The sequence below is a fragment of the Podarcis bocagei genome, assembly GCF_964188305.1.
Source record: "Podarcis bocagei genome assembly, chromosome: 18".
Taxonomy (NCBI): domain Eukaryota; kingdom Metazoa; phylum Chordata; class Lepidosauria; order Squamata; family Lacertidae; genus Podarcis; species Podarcis bocagei.
The window spans coordinates 147,940-175,245 of record NC_138144.1 but is presented as its reverse complement, the minus strand read 5'-3'; the positions used below and the strand labels follow the sequence as shown (position 1 = coordinate 175,245).

Sequence of the window (27,306 nt, the reverse complement as noted above, 5' to 3'; positions counted from 1 at the left end):
AGGTTTAAAAGAGGAGGGCCCTTTCATATTGCCTAGTAGCCTCTGGTGCCCTTAATAAGCGTAATAATAATAATTTTATTATTTGTACCCTGCCCATCTGATTGGGTTGCCCCAGCTTCCAACTGCTTCTAAGGTTTTTTTTAACAATGAAGTGGTGTATATATAATAATAATAATACTGTAATAATAAATGTGTTCTCAGCCATCATATTGTCGGCTCTCTCTTCCTTTGAATTTCTTCCCAAATTTTCCTGTATCTCCTTCTCCCTCGCCTCATCACTGCCACTGCAAACCGCCCTGAGACCTCTGGGTATAGGGCGGTATATAAATTCCATAAATCATCATAATCACAACCAACTCACTGCACTTCCATCTTCCCACCCACCAACGTTTTTTTTGGCCATTTTTCTGTTATCGCAAGATCTTTGGTGCAGAGACTTAGGTTTCAAGTGCTGTAGCTTTATAGCATGGTTTTAAAAATATATATAAAATAAAATAAATCAGCATTTGGTTTTTTTACATGGAAATTATACTGGGGGAGACAAGGTGCCGTAGAAAAACAAGGTGCGGTTCCCAGCCAAGGGCTCAGCGGCCGGTCAGGAAACTCAAAGTGCCATGTGGGGGGAAAATATTATATACGCACACATAACGCAGTGTTTCTGAACACAAGTCACAGTAATATCAGTATCGGACAACGAAATAGGGGGGAGCGGACTGGTTGTGAGGGTTAGCACACTTCAAATTCAACACGTCCAGGTTATTATTGTTAAAACTTAAGGCTACAAAAACTCCGTAAAATGTATACTCATCTAATAAATTAAAGGCGGTATCCTCGTTTGCTGTGGCTTGGGGACTCCCCCCATCCCAATTTCCTTGCTTGTACAGTGGTACCTTGGTACTCAAATGTCTGGGTTCCCAAATGCCGAAAACCTGGAAGTGAGTGTTCCGGTTTTGGAACGTTTTTCAGAAGCCGGTCGTCCAATGCAGCTGTCGGCTATTGTTTCCTGGGTGCCTGCAGCCATCAGAAGCCATGCCTTGGTTTTCGAACATTTCGGAAGTCAAACGGACTTCCGGAACGGATTAAGTTTGGCGCTTTGGTTTTTGCTCTTTATTTTGCCTTTTTGTTTCTGAGGCTTTTTCTGTTCATTTGTTTCTGTGACCGTGCGGAACCCAGTTCAGCTACTGATGGATTGATTGTGTGACTGCGAAATGGATAAAAGCCCCCCATCCAAACAATGACTATCATCAGTGCAGCCAAGATTTTAAAAAGAAATTTACCATCTACAATACTGTCTTATTTATTTTGTAGCACAGTGCGTTGGTGGTTGCTTTCGTTTTATCAATCAATGGTCTCATTAGATAGTAAAATTCACGTTAAATTGCAGTTTTAGTGGCTGCTTTTAAAAGTCTGGAACGGATTTATCCGTTTTGCATGACTTCCTATGGGAAAACGCGCTTTGGTTTTGGAACGGACTTCCGGAACGGATTCAGTTTGAGAACCAAGGCACCACTGTATATAAGATTCTTAGAGTCTTAAGGGCTCTGCTCTAAAGATGAATTAACCCCGCAGGGTCTCTCCCCCTCACAGACACCCCCCTGGATGTCTTATTCACTTCCTATTTTGTTCCCGAGAACATCCCCAACCCCGATCTCCTTTTCAAAATACCCAGCTTCATCTCTTCCCAAATCCTGAAAGTATTTATATCCATTCTGCCCTTTCGGGGGGGGGGGGCACTGCAAAAGGGGAAAATGGAAAATGGAAAGGGTGGGGGAGGAAATGTAAGGGGTGTTTTCATTCCGAAGAGAAAAAACGTGGCAGATTTCTTCTTCTTTTTTAAAAATAGCTGTCTATAAATATTTCCATCGAGGAGAAAAGACAGCGCGGGACGTTAGCCTGCCGAAGTTTGTTTCCAGCGCGGCTCTCGGGGGCGAGAAAACGTGGAGCAAGGCCTGGATCCCTGCAGGTTCCAGGAGCAGACTTAGAAAGGGAGAAGAGAAAGGAGGTGAATCTCCCATTGCAGGGCATGGGGGAGCCTGCTGGGTGAAGAGCAATAACTGGAGGCAATTTCTCACTGGAGGGATACTGGTTTGCTTGTGCTGGGGAGAGCGGCGTTGGGTGCTTTCTCTCTGCACAGCCCTCCGCTTGCAACACCCAAAGGGGCCTTTTCAAGTCCAGTGCAACTCACCCATCCATCCCCACGTCGCACGCAAGGTCTCAAGCCGAAGTGGGATTCGAACCTGGACCAAGAAGCGGGATTTGAACCTGGACCACGCACAGCCCAAGCTCCGCCACCCCACCAGTGAAACCAACATTTGGAGAGAATGCAAGTCGGGCGGTTCATATGTGTTTGGACTGACCCCCAACAGATCCTCAAAGTCAGTCTCACAGACGGGGAGAAAGGCCTTTTCTCAGCCCGGCAAGGTCACCCAAAATCATTTTAAAAAAAACAAAAAAACGGGAGTTGTCAGGGACGGAACTCGCGACCCTCTGCCCACAAAGCTTGCAGTCGCCCATGGATCCTCTTCTCCCGTGGGCTCGGTCCCCATTGGAACCACGCAGGTCCCAGGAGGAAGGGGGAAGATTTCTCCCCACGGCTGGGCTTGTGGCACAACCCAGGGTGGAAAATGGTGGGAGGAAGACAGGAGGGGTGAGGCGTGGCCTTCTGCCCCTGGGCACACGCCCACCGTTGGCGCTCTTCCACAGTTTTCTCAGGAAGAGGGCAAGGAAACCACCATGGCGGACCTTTTCCGGTGGCGGAGAGGCCTTTCAAGACCCACCCACCCCGTGACGCCGCCAAGATGGAGCGACAACAGTGCCTTTTCCCCAACCCCACTTCCCCCGTTACGTCCCAAGGGGCAGGAAGGTGATATTCCCTTCTGGATCAAGACCGGCCTCGCTTGTGCTCCTTTTGGTGGTGGCCCCCGTGGCAGAGCCCCCGTCACTCTGCAAGAGTGTCCTCCGGTTATCAAAGTTCTGCATTGCCAGGACGTTCCTTGGGGGGCTGCCCTGCTTGTCCATGGGGGACGCCGACTCTGAGTCATCGGTGGTCCCTGGGGTTTTGGCCTCGCTGTGGTCTTCTTCCAGGGGGCTCTCGGTGCCCGACTCCTCTCCGTCCTCCTCTTCCAACGTGAGCTGGAACTGGAACTTGTCAGGGGCTCCTTTCTCGGACGCCAGCCCGTCGGGGGGCGGCGGGGGGCTGTGCGGGATCATACTCTGGTACCATTCGCGGTTGTCTTCGAGGGTGTCCAAAATCTCCTGGGCGTCCGGGTGGACGAGGTCAGCCCAGGTTTCCCAGAGCGGGTGAGCGATGTAGTCGATGAATCCCACCTGCCGGAAGGGAGACAAAGACAGGGGCTGAGAGGACGCAGAAGCAAGGAACGCCCTTCGCTTCCCAGGACGCCAGTCTCAGTTCAGAACCAAAGCTCAAAAAGTAAAACAAAAGAATGCATTTTTGCAACTGGCTCAGAGAAATACAAGGTGTGACTGGAAACCGGCTGGCAAAACTCAAAAATGAACCAGAGGCGTTGCCCGCTCTCCTTAAAAAAAGCTGTCCAGGTTGGGTCAAAACATTAAATAAAATAAATTAGGAAACCAGATGCAGAAGATGTCTGTGGCCCCCTCCAAAAGGGAATCCTACAAGGTGCAAGCGGAAAGTTTGGTGAATGGTCACAGAAACCGGACAGGGAGAAATATTTGAACGTACAACCGGCATCGGAAACCCACGACAGGCTCACAGTTGTGTGGGGAGATGAAGCTGTAACTCGAAAGACAGGGCATTTCCGCAGGAAGCCCCCTCGTTTCCAGGTGTGGAGGGTGCCCCCCCAACCCATCGACAAGCCCCCCCCCCTTGGCGCACCCACCTGGGACTTCTCTACGGAGGCGTTGTGCTTGTCGCACATGGGGCTGATCTCCATGCCCTTCTCCCGCTCCCGGTCTCCCTGGTGGAAGAATTCCACCATGATCCGGTCCGTCCACTGGCGGTACAGCTCCAGGGGTTTGGTCGGGTTGCTGAGGTCTGCGCAGTGAACGATGTTCTGCAGCACCTGGAAGGGCAGAGATGCGCCGCTGTCAAGCCTGAACCCTCGGGTGACATTTGGAGGAACGTATTGGACTCCCAGGACGTTTCTGAGCACAATTCAAAGGGTTGGGGCTCATCTTGAAAGCCCTAAATGGCCTCTGTCCAGTAGACCTGAAGGAGCGTCTCCACCCCGGACACCAGGGTCCCTCTCCCAAGGGCCTTCTGGTGCACCTTCAGTGTGAGAAGTGAGGTTGCAGGGAAACAGGCAGAGGGCCTTCTCGGTGGTGGCACCTGCCCTGTGGAACACCCTCCCACAACATGCCAAGGAAATCAACAACCATCTAACGTTTAGAAGACATCTGAAGGCAGCCCTCTTTAGGGAAGTTTTTAACAACTGGTGTTTTAATGTATTTTTAATCTCCTGTTGGAAGCCACCCAGAGTGGCTTGGGAAACCCAGCCAGATGGGTGGGGTATAAATAAATTATTTTTAATTATTATGATTGTTATGCCCATGACACCGATGGCAGAGTCTGCCTGGTGGGCAGCAGACTCCCCTGTGATGATATATAATGTTGTATAAAATTATATCCTGATTTTAATCTTGGATTCACACTGCCGAGCTACAAATTTAATTGGATGCAGGATGGATGAGCAAAAGTGAGCTGAGCTCAAATCCTGCCAGGTTTGTGTGTCTGAGAAATGGGTCCACCCTGGATGGGGTTGCCCTCCACCTGAAGGATCATCACACCCCTGTCCCCTCCAAAAGAAGTTTCACCTGAATGCGGTCGGAGTAGTTGTCCAAAAGCAAGACCCCCAAACTGGTGACCTTCTTGGTCTCTACCATCGTCTTCAGATCAGCCAGAAGGTTCATGTGTTTGGACATATCTGTTGCCAGGACCTGAGACCAGAAACCACGGGGGGGAAAGGATTTTATTCTATGCCGCTTTCCATTCAAATTAATCCCAAAGCGGCTTGCAAACAACAAATAATAACAATGTGATAAAACGTATTAGAACATCACAAATACTGCAAATCAGCAGTGAAACAATTGCAGTCTATAAAATACTGTGAACAAGGCAACAACTAAAAAATAAGCCAAACATCACAACTAAAGGAAAGCCATATTATATGACTAACAAATAAACACAGTGTTTATAATCTATCGAACAAAACAAGCAATATTAAACAAAAGAGCAGCCCCCCAAATAAGCTAAGCCCTGCGCTCCTCACCATGTCGATGGCCATCTTGCGAAGAGACTGCCGTTGCTTTTTGGAGATGTTCTGGAAGATGTCACAGTTTTCCTCTTGCAAGAGCTTGAAGCCCACGGCCAGGTGGTGGTTCTCAAGGACCGACGCATCGTTATACATCAGCGCCAGCTCCGAATCTGGGGGCGGGAAAAGGGTGGTCAGTTTGACAGGTGATGTCTCCGGATCAGAGGAGGCCATACATGTGGGTGAGAAAGAGAGTAAGGGAGCAGATTGACATAGGGGCTTGAAGCAGCCGGCCAACATTTTGTGGGAATGTTCCGGGTGGCAGGAGAGGATATATTGTTTATTCATATCTTTCCTAACTTGCGCTAGCAAGTACTTTTATGTAGGCGAGTTACATTTCCCTTTTAACGTGCACACCAGATATCTGGTTGCAGGCTCGTGTGAGCCTCTCACTATTATACAATTCAATCTGTCTCAGATTGAATTGTACGTTCCTGGTAAGTTCCCTTGAATCCCTCTTAAAAGAATAAAGCCGCCACAATCTTATTCGAAATCAATGAAAGAAGTTGACTCACATCAGTTCACAGTTGGATTCCTGGAGGCAGACTTAGTTACAAAGATGTACATGTGGATCTGCCCCATATGGGGGGATAATCCCAGTGATTCTGAGAGCTAGCAGAGCAGTCCTAGCTAGAAGTTGGTCAGACAAAGAAGGAAGTCAAAAAGAGAGGGAGGTGCTGTGTGACTCGTCCTTTTGTTACCTGGACAGGTAAGGTCACATGCAAAAGGAAGGATGCTCCAGCCAGGAGGAACATTGCAAATAATGTTGTACTTGACTGCCTCTCATGGATCACATCCCACACATTTGCACAACTATCAGGCTACAAGAGGCCCTTTTCCTGGTCCAGGCATCCTGTCCTCTTGTTATGGCTTCTCGTTATCGCTTTTTGCACTTCACTTTGGGACATCCTATGCAAAGTGGGGCAAACCTGCCCCAGGTAAAGGAGGGAAGGACAGGAGGGGACGTTCTCAGGAACAGCTGGAAAGATGGGAATTGCCCCCAATCAGCCGACACGGCCTACTCACTGGTGTTGATCAGGAACTGGTTGGAGACCCCGGGGTGGTCGACGTCGTGGATGGCGGCCGCAAAGATGGCGGCCAAAATCTCCAAGTCGGTGAAGACGGCCTGGAGCGAGCAGATGGAGGGGAGACAAAAAGGGGAGGAAAGTGAGGAGGACAAAGCTAAGGATGGGGTGAGCAAAACTCAAACTGGGGAGCCAGGCTGAGCATTGGCACGGTCAGGAGGCAAGGGACCACTGTGGTCCTCAAGGCTGGATTCCTGCAAGGCTGGGGCAGAATGTGGCAGCCAGTTTTCGGATGGGGGAAATCAACTACTGAGCCAGGCTGAAGGTCTTCCTATTCCTTCACCAGCCCAACTGCTGGACTGCTGTTGCTCATTTTTTCATTGTATTTATTTATTAAATTTCTACAGCACCTTCATCCGAGGACCACAGGGTAACCTGCAATATAAACTGTTCCCCAAGTTGAAAAGCAATGAGCAACCAAGTCTTTAGTGTCATCAGCCCAGTCCTGCGGAACTCTCTGCCACTAGAGATTCAGCAGGTTGCATGGCCGTCTGCTATGGATGCTTAAGCATTGCAGAGGGTTGGACTGGATGACCCTCAGGGTCCCTTCCGACACTATAGTTCTATGATACTGTGAGCCGCAAGCTAAAAAGGCCAGCAGAGTTATGTTGTGCGACCCCCAAACTCCTCCCCTCCCCCAGAATTCCCGCTTCACCTCCAGAGCCGGCATGGAGAGCAGGACGTGGGTGGACTGGGCCACGTCGGCCGCGTGGATGTTGTTGTGGTAGGCCACGTCCGCGTGGTAGTGGTCCTCCAAGGTCATCATGAAGGTGATGAAGGTGTCGGCAGGGATTTGGAAAGATTTCAGCAAGTCTCTTTCCTACAGGGCGAAGGGTGCAGAAGAAGGCGCAGTCTTTTAAAAAGCACTTTTTCAAAAGCGTGGTGGGGGTCTCAAAACGGGGTCTCTATGCAGGAAGCCTGGGGCCTCTCATTCCATGCCCCACCATGGCCTGAGACTTTTCAGCAAGTGAGAGGCTATATGACAGGTGTCAATTAAATTGCGCACATTCGTGGGCTGAATGTCGGGAGATTTGGGGCAGATGAAGGGAAGGACTTCTTTCTTTTTCTCCCCTTTTAAATTTATTCATTTGGTTTTTCAAATTAAAATTTTACAGAGATATATCAAACATGAATCATCCAAACAAGATTCCAAGGAATCTCCTGGAATTCCATCCTCCCCTTTGTGGCTCCTATTATGAATCATTTCCTCCCACATCTTTTATGGTGATCCACATCGATTACAGTAGTGGCGCCCGCCCTGTGGAATGCCCTCCCATCAGATGTCAAAGAAATACACAACTATCTGACTTTTAGAAGACATCTGGAGGCAGCCCCGTTTAGGGAAGCTTTTAATATTTGGTTAATTATTGTATTTTAATATTTTGTTGGAAGCTGCCCAGCCAGACGGGTGGGGTATAAAGAATAAATTATTATGGGAGAGAGGAGTGCAGAAGAGGCTGGCTGGTAGAGGTCCCCACTGCCCCCCCATCAAACTCCAAGCACCCGCCCCCCAGGGCACCCTCTCACCTGGAAGATGCTGTACATGACGACTGTCAAAGGGCGGTGGCCGGAGTACTCAGAAATCTTGAAGACGTCCAGGCCCCACTTGTTGACGTCTTCCAGTTCCTAAGGAGGAGAGGGCAGGGCTGTCAGAGCTCTGCTGGAGACCACCTCTTTCTGTGTTGTAGGTCTGATGTATTTTGGGGTGGTCTTGGGCTACAGGGTGGGCAATTTCAGGAGTCTTTATAAGAGCTTGCACCCCATTGTTCTGGGGTCCCCCTCCCTCCTGCGTGTGGGGAGTGAGGACCCTGTGGCAACAGTTAAAAATGATCAGGCTTGCTAGCCTCTTTGCTTCTCAATATTCTCTGCCTGTTATTTTCTCCGACTGAGAGAGAACCTACTTAAGGACTCTAGACAGGCTCTTGGGTACCAAAAAGGAGCAGTGCTTTTTCTTATAACAATCAGATCCGCACCCAGTTTCCTGGAACCGGGAACCAGCTTCCCCCAAGCCCCGCATCTGCCCTCTTCCTCACCCTGGCCAGCAGACCCTCCTTCTCCGTCTTGACCCCGAAGCGAGGGATGGCAGCCACGCAGCGGAAACTGGACCCGTGCGTCAATTTCTTCACGCCACTGATCTGTGACATCGGCCGCTTCTTCTTCTTCTTCTCTTTGTCCTTCTCCTTAGGGACCAGGGTTGGGATCTCCACCTCATGCTGCTTGTCTGAAACAGGCAGGGGGGGTGGATATAAAATTCACTGCATGCCATTCATTGAAAGAAAAATGTCTGATTTTATTTTTTTAAATTGCATTTTTAATATTTTGTTGGAAGCTACCCAGAGTGGCTGGGGATACCCAGCCAGATGGGTGGGGTGCAAATAATAATTATTACTATTATTATTAAAACACAGGTGCAAATTGACCCTGGGACATGCCACTTCTGGTGGGGTCGAGGGATGACCCTCTTGACTGCCCACCATGAAACAAAGCACACTAGAACTTTCTTGGGGGGGTGGAGAGCAGTTTCCCACAGGCAGGATGAAATAAAACCTCATCAGAAGCGACACACAGCCGCCCCCCCAAAAAAAATTATCCACAAGGCGAAGATTTGCATTAAGCTTTTCGAAGCCCAAAGAAAACAGGTCCCTGCCGCAAGGAGCTTACAGTCTGTGATTTGGCACCGGGGATGATAAGAGGAAGGAGAGAGGACCGGCTTTCCTCGTTCTCCTCCTCAATTCTAGCCCTGCTTGCCCAATCCCCTTCTCTTTTTAAAGCCCCCCCCCCTTTTTAAAAGGGCCTTTTCTGGAGCCTGGTCTCTGGAGGACACAGCAAAGGCGGCCCATGTCGAATATCCCCCCTCCCGCCCAGCCCCTCGCACGAGTCTCCCGCTGTTCCGAGGGAGACCCCCGCCCCAATATTCCCGAGGCACGCAAGGATTGACGTCAGAGGAGGCTAATAATATGACCGACGCCATGGCAACGGGAGATGCTGCGTGCTGGAATGCCGGTCCTCTCCCCAAAGTGATGTTTCCAGAGAGCAGACGGGGTCTCTCTCCCCACCTCACCCCGAGAGTCTTCTTCTGGCTCTTGCCTCCGTCACAAACGCACAGACACAGAGGAAGGGAACCTCTGGCTTAACACTCGCTGTATATATATATGTGTGTGTGTGTGTGTATGTATATATATACATGCACACACACACACACTTGTTTTCCTGCACTGTGTTTTAAATCCAGCGCCGATGTTTTAATTTTTAAAAATCAGATATCGAAACGTAAGGAGGTGGCTGGCCAGATGGGAAGCCCACAAACAGGACCTCGGTTACTGGAGGTGCTAGTCCTCATGGTTCCAAATAATTTACGCAGTAAAGCTACCTTTTACAGAGTTGGACCATTGGTCCCTGTCAGGGCCAGATTTAGGTTTGGTGAGGCCCTCAGCTCCTGAAGGTAACGGGGCCCTTTCTATGTCCAGCTGTCCTTTGTCCACAACAAATGGTCACTGTTTTTTGTGTTGAATAGATGCTATATCAGACATAGGCAAACTCAGCACTCCAGATGTTTTGGGACTACAGTTCCCATCATCCCTGACCACTGGTCCTCTTAGCTAGGGATGATGGGAGTTGTAGTCCCAAAACATCTGGAGAGCTGAGTTTGGGGATGCCTGTGCTATATGGTCATTGATGGACCGAATAGGTATCTCAAGCCATTTGCGCATGTTGCCCTGCAACCAGTCCATGCAGAATGTCGGCACCCTATATATAGAAAGGAGCAAAGCAGGGATCTTTGAGGGAGCAGGCGGGGCCCATGACTTACATCCCAGGAGCTGACACAACACAAAACACGGTTGCTGGATGTAGGTTTTATTGTATTTGTTTTTTATCTTATATTGTGGAAATGTACATTCAGTTTTTCCCCCCTTTATTTTTTTGGGGGACCCCAAGAGAGTGAAGAGAGTGGGGCCCTAAGCTAGAGCTTGATTAGCTTATACGTAAATCTGGCACTAGTCCCTGTCGCTCAGCACTGTCTGCACTGAACGGCAGCAACTCCTCGGGGTTTCGGGTAGGAGAACCTCTCCCAGCCTGACCTGGGAATCGCACTACCACTAAGCTATGGACGGGGGATGCGGATGGTGCTGTGGGTTAAACCACAGAGCCTAGGACTTGCCGATCGGAAGGTCGGTGGTTTGAATCCCCGCAACAAGGTGAGCTCCTGTTGCTCAGTCCCTGCTCCTGCCAACCTAGCAGTTCGAAAGCACGTCAAAGCGCAAGTAGATAAATAGGTACCGCTCCGGCGGGAAGGTAAAGGGCGTTTCCATGCGCTGCTCTGGTTCGCCAGAAGCGGCTTAGTCCTGCTGGCCGCATGACCCGGAAGCTGTACGCCGGCTCCCTTGGCCAGTAAAGTGAGATGGGCTTCGCAACCCCAGAGTCGGCCACGACTGGACCTAATGGTCAGGGGTCCCTTGACCTTTACCTTAAGCTTTGGACAGTTTGCCTCTCAAAAGGAGTTTAGAGTGAGAACGGGCTGCTGAAGAGTGCAGCTTGAACCCACAACCTGGGCATGATCAGCACCGAGGCCAGGCAGGAAAGGTGCTGTGCGCTCCCCTTTTTGCAGGCAAGTGATCCTTCCACCCCAAACCTTCTCTTCTCCATCTCCCCATTGCGCTGCCCTGGGGGACTCACCCAAGAAAGTGCTGCTGATGTACTCCGAGACTTGGTTTCCGGAGCGGCTGGTTTCGGAGAGGTGGGTCAGTTCCCGATTCAGCATCCTTTTGAACTGCGGGGAGAGAGCAGGAAATAGTTCAATCACTCAGAGGAGCAACTCATAGGCAGCCTCCTCCGCTGCAGGAGAATTTGCATTGCACCGAAAGTTAAGAGCTGTGTTTTCAAGGGATGAGAGTTTTGACAAGTGGGGAGCATTGCTTCTAGTCCTCATGGCCCAATAGGAAAGGGCTCTGGGAGGCAGCGAGGTGCCTCTGGGCAGATGGGCGCAGAGATCCATTCTAGATGTGGCTTGACTCCACCATCCTTTTAATATATATATATATATATATAGTGGTTATAGTGGTACCTTGGTTTTCAAACGCAATCTGTTCTGGGAGACTGGGGGGGGGGGACAGGACTCAGTGGAAGCTGTTTGACTTCTGAGGCGCATTCGAAAATGGAAGCATCTGCTTCCGGGTTTTCAACGTTCGGAAACTGAAACGTTCGACTTCTGAGACGTTCGGAAACCGAGGTATCACTGTATCTTCTCTTTATTCCTTCTTTAGGGAAGTTTTTAATGAATGATGTTTTAATGTATTTTTGATCTTTTGTTGGAAGCAGCCCAGAGTGTCTGGGGAAACCCAGCCAGGTGGGCAGGGTATATATGTAGGTATGTAGGTATGTATAAATAAATAAATTATTATTATTATTATTATTATTATTATTATTATTATTATTATTAAGATTACAAGTGCACAGAGTAAGATAAGACACAAAAGGAGATAAGAAAATAGCACCCACAAGTGACAACAAAAATGTACACATTACCCCCCAAAAATATGTTATTGTAGGTAACCAGACCTTAACCTAATACGGTATTTATAAAAACCAATTCCAAATATCATTGAATTTGTCCGTGGCAAGTCTACGTTTGTACGCAACTCCGGCCACTAGTCCACGCTGCCTGGGGATGAAGAGAGCTGGAGTGCAGCAACATCTGAAGGGGTGCAGGTCCCCCACAACTGATCTTGAGGAAAAGATCTTCCAGGATAGCTGCGATTCCTCTCCCTGTAGAACTAACCTGACCTTTGACAAGTGCCTAGAGCTGAGATACCTATTAGGTCCATAAATGACAAGAAACAGGGACCATTTGTTGTGGACAAAGGACAGCTGGACATAGAAAGGGCCCAATTACCTTCAGGAGCTGAGGGCCGCATCAGACCTAAACCTGGCCCCGCATTTGAGTGTCCTCATCAGCACCCCAAAAGTGCGAGTCAGGTGGCAGGAGCTGCAACTAAACATAGGGGGCCCTCCAGGCTAAGGGGTGGGGCTCTTTCCTCTCCCCCCCCCTGCCTAGCTGCTAGGTAGGAAGCCATGAGCCAGAGTTTTGGGGTGTGAGCTGAGCTGGAAGCTGGCGACACAGAGACCTGCTTGCTCTCTGCTGGATCCAAAGCGAGATCTGCCGGGGGCCTTGATGCTGTGAGTCTCTGTCCTGTATGCTCAGGTTGTACAGAGGAGCAAATAAGACCATCTGTCCCAAAGCCAGCAGTCTCTGACTGTTTTCGTGCCAAATGTCTGGGACTCCCGGAGTCTCTCGTAGCTCAGAGATTTGGGGTGACGTGTAAGGGAGAGAATGGCAACGCCTCTCAGCTCCTCGTAAAAAGGTGGGGAGGGTCTCTCAGAAGTCCCAAGAACTGCAGGAGACCCATAAAAGTTGCAATTACGGGATGCCAGCTGCAGCACACACAGAAATGAGTCAAGGCAAAACAATTTTATGAAACATGGTGGAGGCCGGGGGGGGGGGCAGGAGGGATTCCATATTCGGGGCAGCTTGCAAAACGATGGATTTATATTCCAGTTTGAGTGGTTTTTAAAGCATTTGCAACAATTGGTGCTGTTGGATTCACTAGGGAGATCGGTAAATATTGAAATCCTTAAAAAGCATTAGCAAGACTTTGAGATTTAGGGTGTTGTCGTCCCCCCCAAATGCAAGGTTTTGAAAGGGTCTCTCTCTTTTTTTGACATTTGAAATACTTTCCCAACCCCACCTGGATGTGTCATTGGGGATCCAACCTGCAGGGCAGTTTGCTCTACCACTAAGCTAGTCCTTAAAAACAAAGCAAGCTTCCAGTCCTCATGACCTGGGAGCCATTTATGTCAGATTTACAGAATCATTGTAAAGGAATGGACTCACATGCAGGGTTTGACTCAACACTTGCAATTAACAAATGTAGAAAGAGAAACAGGATGTTAAAATGATAAGAGAAGAAGAAGAATTATTTAAGGCCCGTATAGTTCAAGCTCTGGTTTTCTCAGTAATGATGTGTGGAAGTGAGAGCTGGACCACAAAGAAGACTGATTGCCGAAGAATAGATGCTTTTGAATTCTGGTGCTGGAGGAGACTCTGGAGAGTCCCATGGACTACTAGAAGATCAAAGATTCTTAAGGAAATCAGCCCTGAGTGCTCACTGGAAGGACAGATCCTGAAGCTGAGGCTCCAAGACTTTGGCCACCTCAGGAGAAGAGAAGACTCCCTGGAAAAGACCCTGATGCTGGGAAAGATGGAGGGTGCAAGGAGAAGGGGACGACAGAGGACAAGATGGTGGGACAGTGTTCTTGAAGCGACCAGCATGAGTTTGACCAAACTGTGGGAGGCAGTGGAAGACAGGAGTGCCTGGCCTGCTCTGGTCCAGGGGGTCACGAAGAGGCGGGCACAGCTAAACGACTAAACAACAACAACAACAAAATTAAAGAATAAGAAATAACCAATGAGCAGGGAGAGATAATATGCCCAAAAAACAGAAAGGGAAGTTGAGGGAAGTCACTTGGGGTGGGGGATGGGGGGGTTTGAGGATTTATAAGGTATTCTGTTTTTGAAAGAATGATTGTGACGATGATAAAAATGGTAAATTCAATAAAAAATATTTTTAAAACAAATTAAATAATTAAAAAAACACACCCACACATCCTGAGATGGCGAGTCTCACAGATCAAGCATGCACTCACACCCCTCCCTGGCTGGCGGGGGGGGGGGCACACGCACTTTAAAAACAAAAACCGTGCCAAACCTTTGCAGCAGAACAGAAGTCCCGGCTGCTGCTGCTGCTGCTGCCCCCTCGCTTGCCAGCCTTTGGAAGGGGCACCTGTGCCCCGCTTGCTTACCTGGGCAATGGGGTCTTGGAACACGAGCAACCCCGGGGGGCTGGCGTCGGGCATCGCACCGTCCCCGGTCCCCCGCCTGCCCAGCGCGCTGCTGCTCGCAAGCCGACCCTCCTCTCCTCCTCCGAAGCGCACCGCCACCTGCCCCGCAGGAGCCAGGCCACGGAGCTGCATGGACTGGGGACCTGAGCCCCCAAACCCCAAAACAGGGAGGAGGAAAGAAATCTCTCTCCCTCAAAAAAGCCCCGCCAAAAGAAATGGGGGTTTCTCTGCAAAGCTCAGCGGCGGCGAGGAGGAAGCGCTGGCGACGGGGGTCCCCCTGCATCACCGAGCCGGAGGGATGCGCCAGGTGAGCTGTTCTCTCGGCGGCCGCCCAATCAGAAGCCGCGGGCGCAGGGGCAGGAGCCCGTTCCACCTCCCGATTGGCTGGCGGGAGCCTGGGGATGCTGCTACCGCGCGGTGGTACCCAGACGCAGCTGCAAGGCGCGCACGGGGAGAAGGAGGAGGACGGAAGAAGCGGGCAAGACTTCGGAGCTGCCTTTGGGGGGCAAGGGGGGCATTGGGAGGGGGCTCAGCTGCCACAGGGGACAGGCTATCTCTCCCCCCCCTCGTGTCTGTCCAGAGAAAAGCAGCTGGCAGAGAGACAGCTTCCCGACGCTTTTTTTATTCTTCATTCCCCGCTTTGCAAAAAGAACACAAACTGAGGCTGGTTGCTGGATCTGACCCACCTGCTGCTGAAGCATCCTCTTCTGCCAGGCCAGATGCCATCCAGGATGGCGGCTAATGGATTGAGCTTGAGCCTTGTCCCTTTGGGGCTGGGGGTCCCACCCTGACCCGGGCGCCTTACCTTGTTGGAGGCCATCTCGCTGACCGAATGCCTCGTCTGCAATGTCTCCAGCTGGTCCAAGCACCAGTCCAGCTCCTCCAGGGTCTCCACGGCCAGCTTTTGGGAAGCATCTTCTGCGGAGAGGCAAGAGGCACATTCCTGTCTGCACGGAGCGCCAGCAGCTCTCGAGGGGACATGCCCAGCATGGAGAGGCTGCCGCCAGGGGCTGAGCCTGCGTTGCAGGGGGTTGGATGACCCTTGGGTGCCCCCCGGTGAGACCTTCCACATTCAAAGCAGCTGCTCCATCACCGCGGTCATTTCACCAGTCCAAATAAAGGGCTGGTTTAAACAGGAGGAGAATTGGTCCACTTAGCTCAGTGTTGTCTACACGGGCAGGCAGCATCTCTCCAGGGTTTCAGGCAGGAGATTCCCATCTCCTACCCAGAGGCATTTCCTGCCCCTAGCAGTGAGCCTAGTCATGGTGCCCACTTTTAAATCTCTCCAAGTAGCCATGTCTACATCTGCCTCGTTTGCAGAAGCTCTTCCTTTGGCCCGAGTCTTGTGTATCTGTGCGTTTGTGCGTTTGTGGGTTCCACACCACCCGGCTCATGAGTTTCCTTAAAGCCAGAAGTCGGGCAAAGGGGGAATACAGGCAGGGACCAGGCGGTCAGGGTGGCATGGTGGAGAGAGAGAAGGAGGCAGGCCCGGAGGCAGAGACAGGGGAAGAAGCGAAAAGCAGAGAGTTTTTGAATAATGAAAGAAGTGACGTCAATCGGAGGCTATAGCCGCAGAGGTGGCATTAGAAAAGAGAAAGAGAGAAAGGAAGAAAGCAGGACAGGGAGGGAGGAAGGAACTTCCCGGGTCATAAGCGGACTGCAGATGCTTTGTGCAGAGCAGGGAGGAGACGGGAAGGCCCTGGGAACCAGAATATGACCCCCCCCCGCCTCTGCCACGGACCCAGTGAATCTCCAAGATGCTTTGATTGACAGCCACAGACCTCGCCACCTCCCTCAGGCTCTGCATGTTTTAAAACACGCATGACTCCAATTTAACAGGACCACAGCCTGGTGCTTAGAGAGCCTGCTTTGGATGGAGAATGTCCCGGGTTCAGGTCCTGCTGGCGTCTCCCGATGGGGCTGGGAATGTCCTCCTTTCGCACCTGACACCGAGTAAATGAGCTAAAATGTATAAATTGTGGGATGTGATCCATGAGAGGCAGTCAAGTACAGCATTCCTTGTAATGCTAGAGAAGACACGCGAGGGAATGTTTGGTCCAGCCGGTCAAAACTTCCTGTTCCTCCTGGCTGGAGCATCCTTCCTTTTGCATGTGACCTTAACTGTCCAGGTAATAAAAGGACGAGTCACGCAGCACACCTCCCTCTCTTTGACTCCCTTCTTTGTTTGACCAGCTTCTAGCTAGGACTGCTCTGCTAGCTCTCAGAATCACTGGGATTATCCCCCCATATGGGCAGATCCACATGTACATATTTGTAACCAAGTCTGCCTCCAGGAATCCAACTGTGAACTGATGTGAGTCAACTTCTTTCATTGGTTTTGTAGAAAAATTATGAATAAAATCTTTTTTTAAAAGGGGGAATATTCTTCACAAATAAAATACAACTGGCTCCCCCAGGAGGGAATGACGGCTGTCAATCTAGGGGGCTTCCAAAGAGGATGAGACAAATTCATGGAGTTCAGGTCCCACACTTAGGGGTCTGGCTATTCCTGGTTCTAAGAGTCGGTGTGTTTAGTTGTCTACTCACCCCACATTTTGCTTCCCTGCACCTTTCCTAATTGCAAAAAAAATCCTTGTAGGGTTTCTTATAGGGGATTTCTGGCACAAGGGCAACAGAAGGCTTTCTTCTGTGCATACCCACATTTCACTGGTGGGCACCTTCCCCCCCCAAAAAAAAAATCGTCAGGGCCCAGATGGAACTCACCTGGCAGGTTGACTTTAGACGTGGGCGGCAGGTTGGGAACTCCAGACGCTCTCCTGTAAGAGACAGAGCATCTCTGAGCCCCCAGTGTCATATTTGGCGGCAGAGGGGATTGTGATCAGGTCCCTGTCAGAGTGAAGTGAGTGTTCTGGTTTTCAAACATTTCTCGAAGGAATTAAGAAATAATTAATTGCAACATTCCGTGTGTAAGACGACCCCCAATTTTAAACTGTAAAAATCTGGGCAAAAATATAGTCTTATACATGGGAAAATGCAGTATACTTTAGGAGAAAAAGGCCTGTACTTTCTCCAAATTACTACCCCCATCTCACACTTTCAATCGGTGCAGATCTCTCTCTCTCTCTCTGTCTCTCTCTCTCACTTACTTGCTGCTGAGGCGTTCCTGCAGGTGGGTCAAGATGGCGAAGTTACTGCGCACCGTCCGCAGGCTGGCCAGGACCTGGAGGGGGTGGAAGGAAGGAAGGAAGTACTTTCAGAATCAGCTGCATGCAATGTTTGCTCCCCCTCATGCATGCTGATGCAGCCGGCCGTGGCTAATCCCTTTAACTATTGCAAACCACAAACCTGCAGGGCTCATGTACCTTTAGTAATTGCAAAACAGAGCAGGACTCGTGTACCTTTAGCAATTGCAAAAACCTCCAGGGCTCGTGTACTTTAGTAATTGCAAAAAACTGCAGGGCTCCTGCACCTTCAGTGATTGCAAAAAACCACAGACAGGGTTCCTGTACCTTTAGTAATTCCTAGCCTTTCCTCCCGCTCTCATTCCCTCAAGCACAGACCCCAACCCTGAAGAGATTCCTACCTGTGCAAAAGGAGTGACAATCAAGTCTTCTCCATGCCTGCAACAGAAGAGGTAAAACCTGTTAATCCCAAGTAGGACAGACGAGGGCGCTGGTTCGGATTAATTGCACTTTTGCTGCATTGTGGAAGAGTTCGCTTCCAAGGTAGGCTAGCAAATCCTCCTGGCATTTCCAGATTAAAAATAAATAAATGAGTTGCAGGACCTCAACCTGCCCTCCGTTGGGCATCGCAGAAGGCGCCGAGCCCTTTCCCTGCATGCGGAAAGCGGTTGAGGGTCCTCAGGCTTCGTTCTGATGCTTGGGACGAACACTCCCAATTCTATAAAATTCTAGGGGATTCAAATTGTAATGCAGAAGCGGAAATGGAGAAATAAAAGAAGCAACACAGATACATTGAAAAACCACAATGCATCTAGAGCGATGCATGGCAGTTGCCACAACAGACTTGCAAGTTTGTTAAGTGGTCCACCAGCGGAATATTATGATTATTATTTAGGGAAGTTTTTAATGATTGCTGTTTCAGTCTATTTTTAACCTTCTGTTGGAAGCTTCCCAGAGTGGTTGGGGAAACCCAGCCAGATGGGCGAGGTAGAAATAATAAATTATTATTATATTTCTATTTTTATTTTCAAGGGAACTGGAGATTCACTGCTTTGAGCGTTTTGCCCTCCACCAATGTAAAAAGCCTGGGGTGAGTCTTACGGCTTAATACTGGGGTTTTTTTTTGGGGGGGACGACTCAGCAGAATTCAATTTCCATATGCCTCCCCCCACCAAACCCTCTCCAAAAATGCCAAGTGTTTGTCACCCCAGCCAGACTGACAGCTACACCTTCCCTCACGGAAACCGCACTACCAACACCCCCAGGGCGTTGCCTTTGAATCGCCTGGCGCCTGGCGCTCTGCACATGCTCACATGTCGCTGGCGACCGAGGAGTTGCGGGACATGGCCTTGGGCGAGAGGTCGTAGTCGCTGTCCGAGCGGTAGAGGAAGGACTCGCGGCGCTGGCCGTGGGGGGTGGCCCCCTGCAGCACCAGCCCCAGGCCAGGGTGGGTCTGGGCGTCCAGAGGGGTCCGTCCCGGGGAGAAGCCATTCTCGAGGTCAAAACTGGGGGGAGAAAGAGAGGAGAGAGGGGCGTCAGGTGCAAGAAACAACAGCCACCCCCTGCCATTTCCCACCACGATTGTCCCACGATTTAGCAGGCACACCTCTTTTGATCTATTTCTCTATTGTTCCATCTACATCCCAGGAGGTCCAGTCAGCACAGACGCATCTCCCCATTTTCATTTTATATATACCGTATTTTTCCGTGTCTAAGACTATCTTTCCGCCTAAATTTTCGAAGTTTAAAATCAGGGGTCGTCTTATACATGGACAGTGCATAGTGCATTTTCTTAATTTTGGGTTAAGAAAAATAGAGGTCGTCTTATACATGGGGATGTGTTATACACGGAAAAATACGGTATATATAATTTTCTGTTTTACAATTTAGAATACTCATTTAAACTTCCTAAAAATGGCTTCCCTTATTCTCTTTCCATAGTTCATTTTGCATGTCATAAATCCCTGCCTATTTTCACAAAAACTAAACCATTCAGTATTCCATTATTGCATCCATCAAAACTTATTTACACTGTTGAATTTACCGTAATGCTGCCAGCATTTTCAAATATACACAATATCCCCCATATATTCAATAACCGTTTTCCAATCTCCTCGCTAAACGTATGTTCTTCTTGTTCTCTTATTCTATATGTTAAGTCCGCAAGCTGCGCATATTTTGCCGACTCAAGTTGCCATTCTTATTTGGTTGGGCGCTCACTCGTTTTCCATTTTTGGGCTAACAAAACATGGGCCCCAGTAGTGGCAGACATAAATAACCTTTTTTGACATCTGAATTATCCCCAACAAAAAGGACTCTGGTTCTCCCCAAATCGTCACAACCACCCTGGGAGACTAGTACTGGGGAGTCAAAAACAGGCCTTGCAATTTATTTTGATTTGATTTTGCATTGTTGTTTTTATTTCTGTTATTTTTGAAAACGAATAAAATGTTAACAAAAGAAGAAAATGAGTCTTGCAGGATGCTGCAGCAGGGCGCTAGCCTACAGCTTAATTTAATTCTTCCTTTTAAAAAGAAAAGGCACAACTTTCCCTGCATAAACACGAATGCCAGTTCCCGACTGCCGACAGCAAGAGCGGTTGGATTCCATGTATTTTCTGTCGCTGCTGCGTACGTGGAAAAGCTCGTTCTCCCCCCAAAAAAGACGAAGTACGTAAGCCAGGATGGGGGGCAAAGCCTGCGGTTCTCCAGATGTTTCTCCCTCTGCTCCCGACTCCTGACCCAGGCAAAACAAATAATCGCTTCCTAGGCTTTCATCTCAGATATATATGTGTTTCTAGAGACGAGAAGCTCTCGGGAGATGGCCCAGTTTTCATGAATTTAGGAACCGGCTCCTGTTCTCACGCCAAGGGCCTTGCTCTCCCCCCCCCCGCCCAAGCTGGGACCTGCCACCTCTCATCTTGTGGCAGGGAGTTCCGTAGGCTAGCATGCCCCCTGCATTTCCTGAAGGCAGACTTAGTTACAAATATGTGCATGTGGAGCTGCCCCATATGGGGGAATAATCCCAATATCTGGACTGAGCGGTGACCCCCTCATTGGGGCAAAAGAGGGTCACAGCAGCACCCTTTTCGTGGATGCCAAACCCCAGCGGCCCCCTCCTTCCCATCTGCCCACCCCAGTCTCTGCCTGCCTCCGCTGTCTCTCTGTGTCTGGAGCGGCCGGGGCCACTCTCGCCTGCTGGCCCTGCGCCCATTTCCATGACGCCGTGAGAGAAAAAGCGTGCGGCCCCCCAGGGACTTGGAAGAGAAGGGAGGAGGCAGGGAGCCAAGATCCACAGGTGTTACAGACATCAGGGGAATCGTCAAGTCGGAAGGGATACCCAGCGGTCATCCAGCCTGACCCTCCTGCAATGAGGGAATCTCAGCTCAAGCATCCAGGACAGACGGCCATCCGACCTCTGCTTCAAAACCTCCAAGGAAGGAGAGGCCACCACCTTCCATCCCAATCAGCTCTGACTGTCAGAAAGTCCTTCCTGACGTTGAGTCGGGATCTCCTTCCTTGTCGCTCAAAGCAGGGGGAAACAGACTCAGCCACTTGGAAAGTTAATTCCAACCTGTTCTATCATTTCAACTTTTGTACGTTAGGAATTATTTTCTTCGTTTTCAAAGATAAGACTGGGAAAGCCGTTGTGGTCTATTGAGAAAAGTTTATTTCCCAAAAGCAGAAAACAGCAGAAACGTGCCAGAGAAGAGGAAATTAGATAAACCTTAAAACGCAATTGTATGTCGTTGAGGTTATAAACATTGGGGCTGGGTAACTCGAGGGAAGAAATTGCTAGTTTTGTTGAACAGGAATAGAACTGTTGAGCGGCTTTCAATATGGGAAAAGAAAATGTTATTATTTTAAAAGAGAAGAGGAACAGCTGAACTTGGCCTGGCAGCAAAAGGTCAAGCTGGTGGCGTCCTCTGAGCGGGGGCATTCTTGCTCTTGTCAGCAAATGTGCTGCAGCATCCTGCCCCTTTCGGTGGGCCCTCCCTGTGTCTCATATCCAGCCGTGGTCCTGTGGACCTCCCTGCCACTGGATCCCTGAATAAAATCCGGAAAACGGAAAGGAGAGCTGGCACCCACCTTGTCCTGGCCAGGCCGTACCCGATGCAGGAGTGCCTCCGTGGGGACGGCATCCTCGTCTTCCTCCTCCGGGCACCCACAGGACACCCCCCCGCAGCCCCTGCCCCCCCCCACAAAACCCATCTGACCGGGAACAAAGGGCCCCCTTTAAGCCACTTTCCCTGGCTCACGTCAAGCCCAGACGGGGCAGAGAATCGCCCAATTGTCTCCCCAACGCCTGTCTCGAAGTGGGTTGCAGGGTGGGGGGGCGCAGGGCCAGGGGGGTGGGCTCCTTCGATGGGACCCACCGGGGTGTCCCCTCAACACCAGTGGGGTTTTATTTATTGCTGAAAGCAGCTTTGAACCAGCCTGGGGAAATAACCGAGCAAATTGCTCCATCTCTTTCTCCCCCAAAACACGCCGCTCCTTGTTTTCCTTCTGGTTTGCTTCTCCTCCTGGCACCCAAACGGGACACAAAAGCTTCATTGTGGGCCGGGATCATCTGGGAAGGGATGACCGGCGGAGGGGGCTTCCCTGTCCTTGGCCTGCCGTAACTTTTGGTGACCCGGAGGGCCGTTTTGCCGCTCGCAAGGAAGCTTTTGGGGGCCGTGTGGTGATGGACGGACCCCTCCCAGGGCAAAAAGGAACCCCTTTGAACCAGAGGCCTCTGCTCACTCCATCGGCATATTCATCCACCCAGGCAAGGAAGTCAAAGGACACATTTCCAACCAGGAGAACTGCGGAACTCACTGCTGCAGGATGGAGCGATGGCTAAGTTAAGATACATCAGGGGGTTGAGGCTGGGTGTTCGTCAGTATGCGGACAATACTCAGCTCTACCTCTCTTTCCAATTGGAACCAGCGAAGGTCCTGTGTGAGTGCCTGGAGGCGGTTGGAGGATGGATGGCAGCTAACAGATTGAGGTTGAATCCTGACAAGACAGAAGGGCTGTTTTGGGGGGACAGGAGGTGGGCAGGTGTGGGGGACTCCCTGGTCCTGAATGGGGTAACTGGGCCCCCAAAGGACCAGGTGCGCAGCCTGGGAGTCATTTTGGACTCACGGCTGTCCATGGAGCCGCAGGTCAGTTCTGTGTCCAGGGCAGCTCCATCTGGTAGGCAGGATGAGACCCTCCCTGCCCACAGACTGTCTGGCCAGAGTGGCGCATGCTCTGGTTATCTCCTGCTTGGACTACTGCCATGCGCTCTTTATGGGGCTCCCTTGGAAGGTGACACGGAAACTACAATTAATCCAGAATGTGGCAGCTGGAGGGCTTGGTGGAATATTTGCAGGCGCCTTGCGAGTGCCGACAAGAGCCTCTAGCCAAATGCGGACCCCCAGACATCTCCACTTGGCCCCCGGGGACGTTGGGGGGGCCACAAGTACCTCTGCCAGGCTGAGCTCTCGCAATGCCTCTTGGATGGTGCAGAAACCAGCTTCTTGCACATGAGGGTAAAATTCATTTGGTGCTCTGCCCCAGCTTGCGGTCCCATTGATACAAGAGTGGCAGATGAAGATGATTGAATATGCAGAATTGGCAGAGTTGATCAGGAAAATCCAAAACCAGTATTCCAAAAAGACTGGAGTAAGTTTATACAATATCAGAAGGAAAATGGCAAGCAATTAACAACACTAGCAGGACTTAAGAAGGCTTGTAATGTTGTTGATATATACCTTTTTACATATTTGTTTAAAAATTTGACAATAGAAATGGATTTAATGCAAATTGGGGGGGTATAGATGCTATGATATAGAAAAGAATTAAGGTAAGGTTGGAGGGAGGGCGGTCGACGGCTCATTTGAGCAAATGCCATCGTTGAAAAAGATGAATGTCCTTTAACAATATAAAATGGAAACTCAATCAATATGATATTAAAAAATAAATGCAAAAAGAGAAAGGTCCCCCCCCCACCCACTCGAAGGCGACCGAAGCGCAGGGCCTTATCGCAGCGTCCCCTTACCAGAGCGGGTGCGCCACCGTGAAGCGCCGCTGTAGCCGCATGCTGGGGTTGGCCATTGCCTTCCGGAAGAGGACGGGCGAGTTGTGGGGCGAGGGGGCCGGGGAGCCCCTGGGGGAGCCTTGCGCCTTGGAGGAGGGCAACATCGTTCCTGCTGACCGGCAAATTCAGACGACTCGGGCAATGGGGAGTGTTGCCAGCCGACTCAGATGCCCTCGGTGCCGCACGAGACTCGAACCCAGGCCTTGCCGAGGAAGAGTCCCCTCCACTCGGAAGCCCCTGGAGGATCGGTCTTCTTTCCGCAGAGTTTCCGGAGGGGGCGCTCCGTGAAGCCCAGATCCCGGAGAGGAAGAAGGGGGTCCGCCATCCCGGCACGAAGGGAGGGCCCCGAGTGCGAAGCACGCCTCTGCTCCGTCCCGTCCCAGGAATCCTTTTGCCGAGAGGCCAGCCCCCAGCTGGGAAGCTAAACAAACGCCTTGGCCGGGCTCCAAGTGCTGAGTGCAAGTGCCAAGTTTCCCTCATCGCTGTCTCTGTCGGGACTGGAAAGGGGGGTGCGACCAGCCCGGCCTCTGAGCCCACCTCTGAACAGGGCAGGCTTGCAGCCGGCCGTCCAGAAAAACCCATTTTATTAAAAATGTAGAAGCCCCTGTGTCCGGGTGACACAATCCGGCCTTGGCACTGGTCACAGTAAACACGGCAAGAAGTGACGGGCCTGGCTCCCAAAGTTTGGCCAAGCCTGCCCTGTCATCCCGGTGCCCTTGGCGGGTCCAATTACGCTGGCAGTCAGGATCGCTCCCAAAAAAGGAGGGGGGAAAACACACCCCGGCAAATGCAAACAGTTGCCGTGACCTTTTGCTTCTGCTCTTCCCAAATATCTGCCGCTTGCTCGTCATTGTCATCCGTTGAGAGACTGACGGTGGGAAAACACAAGCCCAACTTCCTGGTGGTTTTGCCAGGCTGCATTGGGGTTTGGTTTTTTTAATAAGAAATGCATTGGAAAGCGAAAAGAAACAGCTCCGGGCTTTGCTTGATGTAGAACACAAAATTCAACTGGGTTGTGGTTTTTTAAAAATAGGATCATGCGTGTTAAAACCAGGAATGGAGGGGGACAGTTCAACGACCCCCCCCAAAAAAATCCGAAGTCCTCTATAGAGTCCATAAGTGAGTTCCCTATCGGTAGGAGGGAACAACAGAGGCCAAGCAGACGACACAAAAGGAAAGAGGGATGAGGAGGGAAGAGGGAACCAAGCGAGCTCAGGCTCCGACTCTTCCACTTGTAGTTTCTACAATCTCCAGATATAATGTCTGGTTATGCAATGCGAGAAACATGAGGCTGGACTAGACGGATCTTTCCTACTAGTTATTTAGGAAATAGAAGACATCGTTGCATGCTCTTGTTATAAGAAAAAAACTGCTCCCTTCCCCTTATGGGGTATTCCACAGCTAATTTTGGCTAATTCAGCATATTCCCATAATTTCTTTTGCCACTCTGCCTCAGTTGGGATCTGGTCTCCTTTCCAATATTGACAATTAAAACTCTAGCCGCAGGTGTTGCATAAAGAAATACACTTTTGTTCTTCTTAGGGATGTTTATTGTCATGATGCAGAGCAGAAAAGCCTCTGGTCTTTTAGTGAATATTTCTCTGACTCTCCCGTTGTTTCCTTGCCAGTGGACTAACATGGGGAGGGGGCAGAAGACCCCCTGTCGAGATGGGTGCTGTTCTGCTGTCGCCCCACTGAGCCCCACCAGGGGGCAGCAGCGCAGCGTCCCCAAAATTGGTAAAGAAGAAGATTGGCAAAATAAATTACTGAACTATGCAGGACAAATTATTGGGCGGGGGGGGGGACGAAGGCAATTGCTCAACGCATATTTTCAAAGCTTTGTGTGCAGGCTTTTACATTAGTAGAACTTTTAAAAGTCACTTGTAATAAGATGAAGAAGATTTCAAAATTGGATTGTTAGGTATGTAAGGTTTTATGGACGTACATAAACAAGTATATTATAAAGGAACCAAGAGGGGGAGTGGAGGGAAGTCGACCCCCCAAAAAATCAAGGTTTAATTTGTTTATGAGATTTTTCTTTTCTGTTTTTTCCCCCTTTTGTTATTTTTGGAAAATCAATAAATCGTTATCAAAAAAAGGAGGGGCAAAATTGCAGAATATTGAACCTGGTTGAATTTGGAGGGGTTCAGTCCCCTTGCCCCCCCCCTAGATGGCAGCCCTGCTTTTGTGATCGATTATGCATTGGAGAACAAAAAAAAACCAGCTCCTGGCATTGCTCGATTTATAACACAGAATACAACTGGGTTGGTTTTTTTTTTAAGAAATACAATCATGGGGCATGCAGAAAATATAAAGCAATGCTGTGCTTTTTTCATTAAAAAAAATGTTTAGGGCTACTCTCATTTTCCTACTCATTTTGAAATACTGCCCCCTCAATGAGGCCAAACTTAGATTCACAAAATGTTTAGGGGTATGTGTAGCCTTGCGTCCCCCCAGAAAAAGCACTGGCAATAATTATTATTATTAATTTATTTCTACCCCACCCATCTGGCTGGGCTTCCCCAGCCACTCTGCGTTGCTCCTAACAGAATATTGAAAACACGGTAAAACATCAAACATTAAAAACTTCTGTTATAAGAAAAAAAAACCTGCTCCCTTTCCCTTAAGTGGGTTCCCTACCGGTAGGAGAAAAAACCAGATCAGGCTTACAATCCACTTTGCTTCTCGGTATTCTCTGCTTGGCCTCTGTTATTTTCTCCTACCGATAAAAAAGCTACATAAGGACTCTTGGGTACCCCATAAGGGAAAAGGAGCAGTTTGCTCAGGAGTAAATGGCTTCTGCCCGGACGCCAAGGGCCCCCTTATGTATGAGCTCCCTCCCAGAAAAGCCGAGCGACACATCTGCTCTGTGGTGGAAATCGAATTAGCCGGCTGAGGAGAGCAGCATGGCAGCCATCGCCACCCCTTCTGGCCCTAATTGGGTTAGCCTCTTGCCTATTAATGCTTGCCGAACGAAGGGACGATCGCTCACACGGCCGATGCCCTGCAAAGTCCCAGAGGGGAATGGCAGGGACTCGGCTGAACCCCCAAATAAGAGGGAGGCAGTAAGCGGTGAAGATCGGTACCCCGGCTCTGGGTACTCCTAGATCCCTTGAAGGCAGTGAAGGTCCTGTGTCCGGAGGCGCTTGGAGGATGGATGGCGGCTAACAGATGGAGGTTGAATCCTCACAAGACAGAAGGACTGTTTGGGGGGGACGGGGGCAGGCAAATGTGGAGGACTCCCTGGTCCTGAATGGGGTCACTGTTCCCCTGAAGGACCAGGTGCGCAGCCTGGGAGTCATTGTGGACTCCCAGCTGTCCATGGAGGCGCAGGTCAGTTCTGTGTCCAGGGCAGCTCCATCTGGGACGCAGGATGAGACCCTCCCTGCCTGCAGACTGGCCAGAGTGGTGCATGCTCTGGTTATCTCCCGCTTAGACTACTGCCATGTGCTCTCCATGGGACTCCCTTGGAAGGTGACCCGGAAACAACAACTAATCCAGAATGTGGCAGCTAGACTGGGGACTGGGGGTGGAGAACATAGAACACCAGTCCTGAGAGACCTACATTGGCTCCCAGGACCTTTCCAAGCACAATTCAAAGGGTTGGTGCAGACCTTGAAAGCCCTAAACGGCCCTGTATCCCTCACTAGCTGCCAAACCTCCTGGGCTTTTTTTGCAGAACATGGAAAGCTCGTTTCACTGGCCGGCCGGCTGAGCCCACAATAATTTCGCCTGTGCAAAAATAAAAAGCGCAAGTCGATGAGCAGATCACAGCCGGAGGAAATTCAGCTATATTAAATTCTCCCTCCACTTGGGGACAGGAGGGAG

The 27,306-nt window shown here is 50.2% G+C and overlaps 1 protein-coding gene across 2 annotated transcripts in view; it reads right to left on the bottom strand.

Moving 5' to 3' along the window:
* Positions 1-442: 442 nt before the first annotated feature.
* Positions 443-27,306, bottom strand: part of PDE4C (phosphodiesterase 4C) — a 51,306-nt gene continuing 24,442 nt past the window's right edge. Inside the window, exons 1-15 of one of the 2 annotated variants that reach the window (XM_081177715.1) lie at positions 23,440-24,275; positions 18,729-18,920; positions 17,817-17,853; positions 17,380-17,453; positions 16,997-17,049; positions 15,078-15,190; positions 11,051-11,144; positions 8,410-8,597; positions 7,904-8,002; positions 7,032-7,196; positions 6,318-6,417; positions 5,250-5,404; positions 4,795-4,917; positions 3,861-4,043; positions 443-3,327 (exon numbers count right to left, since the gene is read on the bottom strand). In XM_081177715.1, coding sequence (XP_081033841.1) covers positions 2,842-3,327; positions 3,861-4,043; positions 4,795-4,917; positions 5,250-5,404; positions 6,318-6,417; positions 7,032-7,196; positions 7,904-8,002; positions 8,410-8,597; positions 11,051-11,144; positions 15,078-15,190; positions 16,997-17,049; positions 17,380-17,453; positions 17,817-17,853; positions 18,729-18,920; positions 23,440-23,582 — 2,205 coding nt within the window. In that variant the 5' untranslated portion in view covers positions 23,583-24,275 and the 3' untranslated portion in view covers positions 443-2,841. Of the gene's footprint in view, positions 3,328-3,860; positions 4,044-4,794; positions 4,918-5,249; positions 5,405-6,317; positions 6,418-7,031; positions 7,197-7,903; positions 8,003-8,409; positions 8,598-11,050; positions 11,145-15,077; positions 15,191-16,996; positions 17,050-17,379; positions 17,454-17,816; positions 17,854-18,728; positions 18,921-23,439; positions 24,276-27,306 lie in introns of those variants that run through there. The other variant, XM_081177714.1, reaches the window with a different exon arrangement.